The sequence below is a fragment of the Hevea brasiliensis genome, chromosome 12, assembly GCF_030052815.1.
Source record: "Hevea brasiliensis isolate MT/VB/25A 57/8 chromosome 12, ASM3005281v1, whole genome shotgun sequence".
NCBI classification, from domain to species: Eukaryota; Viridiplantae; Streptophyta; class Magnoliopsida; order Malpighiales; family Euphorbiaceae; genus Hevea; species Hevea brasiliensis.
Window position 1 is genome coordinate 7,642,323 of NC_079504.1, and position 13,234 is coordinate 7,655,556.

General features: G+C 35.1%; 1 protein-coding gene across 1 annotated transcript; it reads right to left on the reverse strand.

The window, feature by feature from the left end:
* Positions 1 to 5,590: 5,590 nt before the first annotated feature.
* On the reverse strand, positions 5,591 to 11,912 carry LOC110641984 (glucose-6-phosphate isomerase 1, chloroplastic). Its single transcript, XM_021793902.2, has 14 exons — positions 11,195 to 11,912; positions 10,806 to 10,928; positions 10,013 to 10,111; positions 9,822 to 9,905; positions 8,965 to 9,108; positions 8,818 to 8,883; positions 8,294 to 8,362; positions 8,083 to 8,190; positions 7,405 to 7,457; positions 7,166 to 7,304; positions 6,883 to 7,039; positions 6,619 to 6,697; positions 6,038 to 6,104; positions 5,591 to 5,964 (listed from the first exon to the last, which is right to left on the reverse strand). The coding sequence occupies exons 1-14, from the start codon at positions 11,723 to 11,725 to the stop codon at positions 5,830 to 5,832; spliced, it is 1,854 nt and encodes a 617-aa protein (XP_021649594.2). The 5' UTR covers positions 11,726 to 11,912; the 3' UTR covers positions 5,591 to 5,829.
* Positions 11,913 to 13,234: the final 1,322 nt, after the last annotated feature.

Sequence of the window (13,234 nt, forward strand, 5' to 3'; positions counted from 1 at the left end):
TAGAAAGCGAATAATTGAAAAGTCTGTGAATGTTACCTCTCGGACCCATCGAAGGGCATTGGAATCGAGTCCTTCAGTGAACATTGCGCGCTTCACCTTACATACAGAGACCCAGAGAGAGCAAGAGATCTCAGTTAGCGAGATAATGCCAAAGGAAGAAGTATAAAATCTAGTGGAAAACGCAGGCAAACACACATAAGAATCCAAGCTCAGGGTTTCATTCACAGCAACAAGAGCTGAATGAAACTACTGCAGTAGAAGAAAGAGAGAGAAAGTGAGAGGGCAGAGAAGACATTAAATTAGAGAAGTTGGAAATGGTGCGAGATTTGAGAAAGCAGAAAAAGCTTTGCTTTCTTCAAAAGCTTTCTTTGATGGTTTTGTTCAGCACAACTCTGAGAGACTGCAAGAGACGCAAACCTTTCTCTTCGCAATAATGAGGGCTTTGGGTTCTTTTTTTTAATTTTTTTTATCTCAAACAAAATTTTTTCCATGCAAACACGACACCGTACGATTGGTTAGCTAGATGAAATATGCTTAGAGCACAACAGCTGCTATTAAAGTTAAAATTTATTTTTTAAGAAAAAAATTTAAATATTATTAAAAATAATTTTAAATTACTGCAAAAATATATTATAATAAAAAAATTTTAATAATATTTAATTAATATATTTAAAATAACATTTTTCACGCAGTTTAAAAAGCACAATCGCAATTCCTACGTGCTCGATGGATTGCTAACGAAAACGCTATAAACTAAGCCGAAAATAAAGCGCACGTCGTTAAAAAGTAACGGGTAGAATGACCTGGCAAAGGACCCAGTTTCCCCATTTTTTTCAAACATCAAAGAGCCGAACGTTGGGACGCTTTTGCTCTATTTTCCCGCTATGTAAGTAATTTAAGGAATCACTCGCATGGTGGGATGGGCCCACGAGACTTTTATTTATTTATTTATTTTGATTAAGGCCCATTACCGAGGCACGATCAAGGTCACATGCGATGATGGTAGAACACAACAATTGAAAGCCTAGCCTGCCTAATTTGCTTGGAGTTGGGGATCAGAAATTTGAGATTGGGATACATAGATTCAAAAATCGAAGTGCTTGAAGAAGACTTGTTCAATGATCGGCACATGTGAACGTAGATAAAAGAAACATTTTATTATAGTTAAAGACCCCAGATGTTGTTGAGCCAATCATTCCACGTTTGAAGGTGGAAATCATAGGAGAATATAGGCTTTAATTTGAAAATTTTTTGAACATGCTGCCAATTTGTTACCATTTGGGTACTTCTGCCCTTAGCTGAGGCCACCAAGGTAAGATAAGTTATATAAGAAATGGCAGTTGGGAGTAAGCATTATTTAATATGAATTGAATAAATTAAATTGAATCATTATTTGATTTAATTTTTAAAATAATTCAATTCAATTTGATTTTAAATTCTAAAAATTTCGATTATTTTAATTCAGTTCGATTTTAAAGAGAAAAATATCAATTGAACCAAATTAAACTAAATTGTTTTATTGATTTTTAAATTAATTTATTTTTATAAGAAATTTATGAATTATATATAATTATATATATATATATATAAATTATTTAATTTCATTGCTTAATGATTATTATGTTTAAATCAAGATCAAAATATACCAAATAACTTAAAAATCAAAATTAAATTAAAAAATCTATCAAAATTAAAAAATCAATTAGTTCTAACCGAATTAAACCGAAATAAAGCGATTTAATTCTATTTAATTTTTTATTTATTTCGATTCAATTTTTAAAATATGATAATTCAATTTTAATAGTTCAACTCAATTTAATTCAATTTAAACCAAACTGAATACTGGACCCTAAATTAGCAGTAGCTGATGTCAACATGGGCAAAAGCTAGCGATTTCGCTTTTGCTACTAGACAAAATTAACCAAAGCCAGCACCTGCTACTTACCTAACCAACCTACCGTTTTATGAAGAAAGGTAGACCAAACGAAAAAGACTGGTGGAATAGAACAGCTAGTATAAACTTCCCCGAGCTAATTTTCCAGGCCTATTGCAGAGGATCAGACGGACACAACAATAATAGATATGACATATTTTATATCTGCCTTAGCCAAGATTCCGTTTGCCTTGAGATGCTCCACCCACCAATAAATGTAAAATGGGCAATTGCCTTCGAAAGCTCCATGTTCCACAGTTCACAGGCTGCTAATCAAGCTGCTCAATTTAACAACTGTAACGACTGCAAATTGTACATTTATCCCATGTCTTGTAAGCAAATGTATGGTAATGATATATAAATTGATGTTTAAGATACTTTCCAACTCCGCCTAAGTAGTTTGCGCTTAGCCGGTTCCATGTTCGGATAAAGGAGGAGGGTTGCGGTAGGTGATAACCAGCGTAAAAATTTCGTCACACCCTATGATATGGATTCAAATGATATAAACGTTGGGACGTCCTCTACTAACGACGCGCTACATCGGAGCCCGGGTGTAGTGAGAAATATGTAAGGGTGTAGGGCGTTCACCGAAAGCGACGCGCCATGCCATGTCAGTGCCCGGGTGTGGTGTTAAGTGAGCAAGAATTCCCACATCATGGACGGGTGTGGGTAAAGAAGTTAGTCCATAGGACAGATATTAGAATAAATAGTGCAACAGAATACAAGATAGACATAGAAAACAATATAAGATATCATAGAAGGAGACCAATTAGGAAGGAGCAGGATAGGAGGAGGATCAGGGTTGGTACTTGGAATGCTGGATCACTTACAAGAAAATTAACGGAGCTTGTTGATACCTTGGAAAGGAGAAGGGTGAATATTGCTTGCATTCAGGAGACTAAATGGTTAGGAGAGAAAAGTAAGGAAGTGGGTAATTTATGATACAAACTGTGATTTACCGGAAAGGAGAGAAACAAGAACGGAGTGGGCATAATCATAGACAAGACATTGAAAGACGCAGTAATAGCTGTGAAAAGAGTAGGAGATAGAATTATACTAATAAAGCTAGTACTAGAAGGAGAAACAATAAATATAGTTAGTGCTTATGGCCCACAAATAGGACTAGACAGTGAGAGTAAACAAAGGTTTTGGGAAGATATGGATGATTTAATGTAAAGCATACCGAATGAAGAGAATGTTTTCATTGGTGGAAATTTGAATGGGCATATAGGAAGTGATAGACAAGGTTATGAGAATGATCATGGAGATTTTAGTTTTAGCAGTCGAAATGAGGAGGGAAAAAGCATCATGAATTTTGCTATGACATACGACCTAATACTAGCAAATACCTACTTTATAAAAAGAGAGTCACATTTAGTGACTTTCAAAAGTGGGCAACATAAAAGCCAAATCGATTTCTCTTAAATAGGAAGACAAATAGAGCTCTATGCAAGGATTGCAAGGTCATTCCAGGAGAGGCTTTAACAAGTCAATATCGATTGGTGGTCTTGGATGTCAAGTTTAGGAACAATTCAAGTAAGGTCAGAAGAAATAGTGTAGCTCGAACAAAGTGATGAGAGTTCAAAGGAGTAAAGCAAGTGAAGTTCAAAAATGAGCTTCTCGAGTCCGAAGTATGAAATCTAAATATGGAGGCCAATGATATATGGATACAGATGGCATCAAAGATTAGAGAAGTAGCTAAAAAAGTACTTGGAGAGTCTAAAGGACATGGACCACCCTCAAAAGAGAGATGGTGGTGGAATGAGGAAGTACAAAAGGCAGTGAAGAGAAAAAGAGAATGGTATAAGAAATTACCTAAATGTGATAATAATGAGGCATATGAACAGTACAAGATAACAAAGAAAGAGGCAAAAAAGGCAGTTAGTCAAGCAAGAGCACAAGCCTTTGAAAAGTTATATGAGAAACTTGGAACTAAAAAAGGGGAGAAAGATATTTATAAATTAACAAGGAGGAGAGAAAGAAAATGTCAAGATCTCAATCAAGTTAGGTGCATTACGGATAAAGAAGGAAAAATGTTGGTGAAAGATCAGGACATTAAAGAAAGATAGAGAAATTATTTTAATGATCTCTTTAATAATAGTCAAAATGGCAATAGCGTGAATATAAATTATAGAACAATAGAAAAGAATGTGAATTATACTAGAAGGATTAGATCTTTAGAAGTAAAGAAAATACTTAAGAGAATGAAAATAGGTAAAGCCTGTAGACCCGATGAAATACCAATTAAAGTGTGAAAATATTTGGGAGATATGGGAGTGACATGGTTAACTAAATTATTTAATAAGATTCTAAACTCAAAGAAAATGCCTGATGAATGGAGGAAGAGTATTTTAGTACCTATTTTTAAAAATAAGGGAGACATACAGAGTTGCTCAAACTATAGGGGAATTAAACTCATGAGCCATACTATGAAGTTGTGGAGCATCGACTACGTCATGATACTTCTATCTCTCTCAATCAATTTGGTTTCATGCCCGGTCGTTCAACTATGTAAGCGTTCTTTCTCATTAGAAGCTTAATGGAGAAATATAGAGATGTGAAGAAAGATCTACACATGGTTTTTATTGATTTGGAGAAGGCTTATGATAGTGTTCCAAGAGAGGTCTTATGGAATGTGTTAAAACAAAAGAGAGTATCTATTAAGTACATACAAGTATTGAAAGATATGTATGAAGGAGCAACTACTATTGTGCACACAATGGGAGGGGGCACAAGAGATTTTCCGATCTCAATTGGATTACACCATGGATCAGCCATAAGCCCTTACATTTTTATATTAGCTTTAGATGAACTGACGAAACATATACAAGAGAGTATTCCTTGGTGCATTATGTTTGCGGATGATATTGTTCTGATACATGAGACACGAAAAGAAGTCAATAGAAAGCTAGAACTTTGGATAAGTACTCTAGAGTCAAAGGGTTTTAAGTTAAGTAGAACGAAGATAGAATACATGCATTGCAAATTCAGTTAAGGCCAAACTGGTGATAGGTAAGGAGTTAGTTTGAATGGAGTGATACTGCCCCAAAGTAATCAGTTTAAATATCTAGGCTTAATCCTTCAAGTAGATGGGGGATGTGAGAATGATGTTAGTCATAGGATTAAAGCCGGATGGTTGAAGTGGATGTGCCACGGGAGTTTTATGTGATCGTAAGATTCCCAATAAATTGAAAGGAAAATTTTACCATACAGCCATACGACTGGCTATGTTATATGGTAGTGAGTGTTGGGCACTGAAAGAGTCGTATTCATCTAAGATAAGAGTTGCAAAGATGAGAATGTTAAGGTGGATGAATGGCCATACTAGACTAGATAAGGTCCGTAATGAGAGTATTAGAGAAAATATAGAAGTGATGCCAATTGAAGATAAGTTGAGAGAAGGGAGATTGATGTTGTTTGGTCATGTGAAGCGTAGACATACGGAAGCTACAGTTAGACAAATAGAGCACATTAGATTAGAAGATAAAAAGAAAAAAAAAGGTAGACCTAAATTGACTTGAAAGAGAGTAGTACAATATGACCTAGAAACATTACACATTTCTGAGAATTTAACCCAAAATCATTCAGAGTGGAGAAAGCGAATCCATATAGCCGACCCCAAATTTTTGGGATAAAAACTTATGTGAGTTGAGTTGAGTTTAAGATACTTTCCATTATTGCTTTCGTATCCAACAAATTGCATCAGCTTTTATGAACAGATAGTCTAATTGAAGACCACTCTGAATGACAAGCAAGCACAATGGAAATTTATTCCCCATATGTATCCAAAGGGGGGAAAATGAAAATCCCAGACCCTGTAATACAAGGTCAAAATCAGCTTATTGGATTTTTTCATGACAAACACATGCATCATGATGATTTTCATTTGTTTGAACTCAAGCATACGAATCATCCACATTACACTCCCCAAGGAACACCTTGATGCTGCGCGGTGAACCACAACTACCTTCAGCTATAAGTGCTCTGTCATTGGCAGCCATGTGTGCAACAATCTTGTATATCATTTCAACCTGGCACAATGAGTAAATAGAAGGTTAGGATAACATTTAATCTCTAAAGTATTAAGGAAGATACTCTACATACATCTTCTTCTGCATGGCAACGTTCAGCTACTTCCTCAAGCGTCAATGGTTCAACAGGCTCTTTACAACTGAATAAAGAGAAGCACAACATCATCATCAGTAATATAGCCCACTTCATAAAACATTTGAAGAAAAAGATGAAGATATTGCATTTGTAACTAAGGCCTATCCTATTTGGAGTTGAATTGAATTGCAATTAAGAGTTTGACAGCTCAAGATGTTAAATTTTATGTCCCATACTTAAGAGGTCAATTTTTCAAGGAAATCTGTTCCCCCACCCCAACATAGGGTTCCCAGGAGTTGGTTTCATGACCCAGTTAAAACATCTCTCTACCTTTGCAAACTTGTACAAATTGGTTTATATTTTAAGCAGTTTAAATTAATGGGGACAAATATTCATTGCACAGGTAAATCCAAGGGCTTTTTTTAGTGGGTGCTACTGCTGGCAGGATAGTGAGTCAGGCAACATCCTCTGTGACGCATAAATCCTAACACTGCAATACACAGATATAATAACGGCCCTGACATGCAGAAAAGGCAGCATGAGGAAGTTGAGGCCAATTGTAAAATGTGGAATTTTACCTTGCCTCATTGAGTACTGCCAAAACCCGCTTCTGAAGAGCTAATACTTCTCCTGCTGCCTTTTTCCCAGCTTCCACACCTGAGATGAAATAAAGTACCAGGTATAAAAACCAGTCAGAATTGGATTTCTCAGTTAATATGCATGGATATACCAAAAGTACATGGAGTAGGATACATAAGCATTCAGCAGCCACAATAATTGACCTTCATTTCTCACTTCCACACCCAAATTTCATTTAGAGGCAAGATGATGCAGGTGTTTACCAGGTTGGTGGTAAGCATTGATGTTGATGAGTGAGGCATATATCCCAACTGCTCTCTCATAAAGCGCAACAAGGGCCCCCACAGATCTAGGCGTCACTTCTTGCACTGTAACTGTTATGGACTCCCTGTCATTAGCATACAGTGCTGACCTAGTTCCCTATAAAAGCAAATCAATTTTGGCAGAGGAGCACTTGTCAGTAATAAGTCAATAAAGTCAAACTTTCACCTCTAGATTTAAAGCATAGGGAAGTGCTTATAAACAGGCTCTCGTAATAATGCTGACCTGTAGCATCCCAAATAGGTAGTCACCACATGTGACACCAGGTTCAAGTTCCCAATCATGACCAGGAGGTCTATCACGTAGCACTTCAATAAATGTCACAAAGAAATTGTGCACACCCTCTCTCAGTTGTTGAATGTAGCTGAAGAATGAATAAATTGGTGCACCAGGCCTCAATATAGAAAAATCAATATAATCATCACAATCATATAGACTCATCGACGATAAATAGCACTACTTACGCATGTTGATCTGTGCTCCCTTTATTTCCATAGACTGTAAGTCCTTGATTCACCTGTGAAATAAGAAAAGGTCAAGTTATCACAGAAAACAAGGAACCAACTAAGCCCATAAGGGTAGAAAGTGAATACATTAAATCACAAATCCATGTTCACATAATATAATGGTTTGAATCAACTTGACTCGTTAAATCAGACTCATTTGGAAAAAGAAAAAGGAAGCAACATATATATTTTATAGACATATACAGGATTTCCACCCAATTGTGATTTTTTAATCATTCTGATTTTATGCATTTGGCACCACAAAACTAATATCTGGCTAACTCAATGGCTTCATGTATAGATCAAGTAGCGTAACCACATTACAAGCTGAAGCCCATGGCAAAAGAATTTTAGACCTAAGGCATGTTGAGGGATACAAGAAAAAAAAAGTAGAACCTAAGCGATATCAATGTTCATTGATGGAAAGCCATTATTACTCCTCATCAAGCAGGTAACAACTCCAGCATTTATAATGGGGGAAAAATATAATCTTAAAATTAATAATTGCAAAATAAAAGGGAATCCTCAAAATTAAAAAAATATATCCCAACAGAAAAATGAAGGGGCAAAATTGCCAACAACAGTCACAGCAGAAGCAGAAATAAAGAGATAGTTTTTCTAATTGACTTGACATACCCGATTACCATCAAGGTCAAACTCCTTCCCAATTGATTCCATGACCAATTGCTGCAAATACCTACTAAATAATAATAGGCTGTCCTTGTATGGAAGGACAACCATGTCCTGCATTAAGTAGAAATAAACAGAATTAAATGACATATAGAAGCAGTTTCAAAATATCATACAATTGAGAGTACTGAATTTGAATATGCAAAGCAATAAATACCTTAGATCCTATCCCATCAGAGGCCCAGTACCAACACAAAGCTAGCATAGCTGCAGGGTTATCCCTAAGCTGGAGGAGAAGAAATATATCAGAGGAGAAATGCAAATATAAACTACAATTGTTGATAGACTGATAGTGCAAGGCAAAATAGTTCAAAAGACTAGGTATTAATCCAATAGATAATTATGCAATGCAAATGTTCTCATGGTCAGCAGACTAGGTATTAATCCATTGATCTTCGAACAAAGCATTTAACAAACTCTAAAAACAAACAAGAACCAAAAAAAAAAAAAGAATTCCCCACAGAGCACACACATGATAGTCCCAAACCAACCCAAATGCATTCATAAAGAAACCTTCTCAATAATAACATGAATGCACTCAATTAGCTCCCAGAGTGTGAACGACCAAATTTACAATAGGACAAAGATGAATCTGGAAAAACATGGATTGGATCTTTAAGTGATATTTTAGCATCATGCTTGAAATTTAACCGCCATACATGGATCCAAATAAACACTTACCACAGTGATCCTATTTGCCTCATCCATCAATGATGCACCAGCAAGCATTTCTCTAATGTCAATCCCCTGAAGTAAAGATAACTCAAAGAATTATGAACTAAATTGAGATCGACAAACATAACAGATTTTATTTTGATGGTCAATTACCTGAAGAGCTGCTGGAAGCAGGCCAACTGCAGACATTTCAGATGTCCTACCGCCCACCCAATCAAACATAGGGAATCTAGCTAACCAACCCTCAATTCTAGCAGCGTTGTCTAATAATGAATTTTCTTGAGTGATAGCAACTCCCTGAATCAAATTATGCATATCAATTTCACAACCTAGAAAACAGGGGAGAGAAACTACACACAAGGTACAGGTAAACTATATAAAAGTCATAACTCCTCCAATATATAGCAGCAAAGCTGGAAAAAATATTGAATGTTTTCATCTATATAAAACAAAGAACTAAGTGCTTTCAAAAACAATTGATGACTTTATTTATCACCTCTATTACATAATCAGATAAGTACTGCTATGATCTCATGGATGGTCAATGAAATGTGGAAAATTAGTTGCCAAGGTTTGAAACCAGATAACACTAAACATTTCTATGAAACATTTGAAAAGTAGTTCAAGCAACGAAAATTTCAGCAGATGCTGGGAGGTAAAATCAATGAATTTCTCACTATGTAATGATTATGAAACCAAGATTCTTCAAGGGGAAAAAAAAGGAGCCCCATTAAACCATATACTATGACGAGTATTTGCACCCATATTGTCCTGCACAAAAGAAAAGGCAGGTGATCACTGCAATTTCCTTGTCTATAAGAGGGGTAGCCACATCATAGATTTGGATACACACAAATTACAGATAAATAGCATAAAAATAAATCTAAATCTGGTCAGTGATTGCACATCATAATGTTTTATTCCAACAGTAGTTCCAACATGATTTCAAATTCATAATTGGAAGCAGGGGAAATTAACAAAAAGCAGAAACAAGAACCTGAGATCAAAACCTGTTTCGCAAATTCCAGGCCAGCATCACGGAATGCCTTCTGTACTTCCAACAAACCATTTCTAGTTTCAGGGGTACCTCCACTCTGCAAAGAATTGAAACTGATGGTACATTAGCAACACATTCAACATGTAAAAAATACACACACTTGTAAAATGCATCTTTCTTATGAAGTTTAATGTCCATGGATACCTTTGAAATCACTATTACAAGAGTAGAAGCCAACTCAGGGCCAAGCTGAGCAATCTGATGATCAATTCCAGCTGGATCTGTATTATCAATGAATCTTATCTGCCAAGAAAACAAGAAAATATAACCAAAATTTTCAAAACAGAAAGCATTAACACAATTACCTAAATGTAGTAGCTAATTCATTCAACGAAAGGATAATCAGGGCACTTCTTTAGTGAATAAGCATTGCAAACAGACTCAGTTCTAACAGGGAATGTAAATCCTCACAAGTCATTGGAAGTAAACAACAAAGGTATGATTGAAAAGAATTCCAATTTTTCAGGGTTAAAAAGGTAAAAATAAATAAATAAATAAGATGCCTTCTATTGCGGCTCATTGCACACAGGCAGCATATTAATTATCCTTTGGGAACCCATAAGAACTAACAAACAAGCTGCAACCAGAATATGATGTAAAATTCATTAAAAATACCTCACACAGGAAAATGAGGGTTAAAAACAAAAGGCAAAATGGAGAAAACGTTTTTCAGAACATGCATTCAAAGCTCACACAATCTCATGAAAGTTTGAATGACCTAAATGTAGTTTCAGAAATGCAATCATATAAACCAGATTTTTTTTTTTTTTTTTTTTTTGTGAAATAGGCCCTATCCCCAAAATTTGTTGGGATAGAGGCTTAGTTGAGTTGAGTTGAGTTTTGAAATAGGCCCTATCAATCTTAAGAAAACAACGTATGAAAGAGAAACATCACAACTAGTCGCAATAAGCAAACAATTTCAAGGGTTCTTAGAAACCTTGAGAGGAGGATTATCAGGCGCCAGAGCCTCGGCAACAAACTGCGGTCCAAGAGCTGAACCTCCGATCCCCACAGAGAGAATTTGAGTAAAACGGCCTTCTGGCGAAGATGGGGGTTTAATCTGCATCAATGTAGAAAGAATAACAGAACCATCAAATACAAGGAAAAACATTACCTCAAATAACTTCTTCAACGCCCAAACTAGAGCATGCATGCAAAATCATAAATGCAGTTGATATCCTAAAACTATAAGAAATAAGACAAAGAATTCTCCTGCTTCAAATTTCCACCTCAACCATTAAATAAATATAAAAATAGGCCCAAATAATCGATTTTTATGCATTAAAACAAACTGAAAAAAGCACAATCATCGCCACAAAGACTAACCTCACCACTGACGACTTCCTCGGCGAACTTGCAAACGGCGTCAAGCGTCGAGTCAATCTGCGTTTTCAAAAAAGAGTTGGGCGCCAGGCTCGAATTCCTCAACCAATAATGCCCAACCATCCTCCCTTCATCGGGATTCGCAATCGCGCCTTTCTCCAGCTCCTCCATGTCCTTAAACGCCTTCTGTAATCGGGGCTCCATATCCCTCACAAACTCGTCGTTGAACCCCATCCGGCTCACGTCCAAATACAGTCCTAGCTCCTTGTGTTGGTAGAGCCAGTCCACGTATCTCCTCCATAGAGCGGTAGGATCTTTTGTCAACCCTTGTTTCGGCTTACTCGGCAACTTATCATTCGTCTCCGATAAATCAGAGGAGATCTCGCGAGCTATGGACTGAATTGGCTCGAGTCGAGAGCGAGTTGGAAATGCGAGTGAGGTCTTAAGGGGCGTGGAATTGATAGTGGTTTTTAGAAGAGGGGTTTTGGGCTTGAGAGAAGGGGAAGAGGAGCAGAGGCCGGAGAGGGAGGCCATTGAGAAACGACGCCGTCGACTGTTACGAGAGAGGGAGAGAGAGAAGAGTACTTACTCCACAGCTGGCGATATTTTTTGGTGAAATCGAAAGCGTAGCTTTTGGGCGTGGATGACTTTTTGTCCTTGTCTTTGACTCCGTTTGAAGGGCTGTGATTGTATAGGGTTTTTGGTGATCGGACAAGGTTCACACGTTGGTTGGCTGGTGGAGTTTTCTCTCGTTCAGCCGACGAGAATGGACGTTGACTGCGTTATAATTACGATAACACCCTCGCATATTCCAATGTGCTCAACATCGTGATTGCAACCAAAAAAAAAAAAAAAAAAAAAATTGTAGAGACGACAAAGAGGGTATCATAAGCGTAGGACATATAATCGCCGCTGGAATTCGCCGACGGTTTCGAGTCTCCACTCGCAATTTAAAAATAAAAAAAATTTTAATTAATTTATTTTAATATTAGAGCCTATTACGCTAATAATTACAAAAATAATGACAAAAATTTTTTTTACACATTAAAAATAATGACAAATTTTGCTATTTGAGTTGCTTTTCATAAACATGTAAGAGGATAACACGAATCTTTTCAGAATTCTAGTTTTGAAAATATAATAATTTTATTTGATTTAAAAAATTAAATTTCATTTTTATTAAAACATAATTATTTAAAAAAACAAATTTATATAAAAAAATACAATTTTATATCAATTCATTTCATTTAATGAACTTTCTTATTAAAATCCTAAAACACTTTTATTTGTATTTAAATAAATTTCATAATAAATTTTATTTTATTTATAAATAAATTTTATGATAAAATTTATTTATAAATAAATTTTTTTATTTAATATATTTTATATTAAATATGAAATTTATTTGAAATGAAATAAAATTTATATTTAAAATAAAAAATAAAATAATATATAATAAAAAAATAATTTTATCATTTAAATATATATGATTTTAAATTTAAAATTTATTTATAAATTTTATTAATTTTAATAAAATTTAATTTAGTTATAATAAATTTTATAAAATTAATTATTAAATATTTTAAATAAATTTATATTTAAATTAAATATTAAAATTTTAAATTTATAAATAAATTTTATAAATATTGCCTTAGTGGATACTTGTAATTCTTTTATAAAATATTGCCTTAGTGGATACTTGTAATTCCAGCTGGAAGTAGTTTGGATATTTGTATTTTGTGACAGTGAAATACAAATACCTGATACTTTTTATGTCCAGGAGCTTATAATGGACTTAACTTGCCACTTTCTATGAGAAGCAATGACTTACTCGCCATAATTGCCCTGCATGGACCGCTACTACTACAGTAGTACTCTACTTCCAGTAGTGCAATAATCATTGGCCCATTACCACTACAAACAGCACACAAGTAGATTCTGTGATGCCAAAAAATATCCCACAATAATATTTTGTTAAAATTTTCAAATAATTTTTTCATATTTAAATACTACTTTTTATTGTGTGCATGTGTGTATATAATT

Bases quoted from the DNA above. Each gene is read 5' to 3' on its own strand.
- LOC110641984 (XM_021793902.2), bottom strand. From the start codon at position 11,725: ATGGCCTCCCTCTCCGGCCTCTGCTCCTCTTCCCCTTCTCTCAAGCCC. The intron at 8,363-8,817 runs GTAAGTGTTTAT...CTTCTCCTCCAG, and splicing joins AGGCAAATAGGATCACTGTG to CTTAGGGATAACCCTGCAGC. The intron at 5,965-6,037 runs GTATGTAGAGTA...TCATTGTGCCAG, and splicing joins GTTGCCATGCAGAAGAAGAT to GTTGAAATGATATACAAGAT.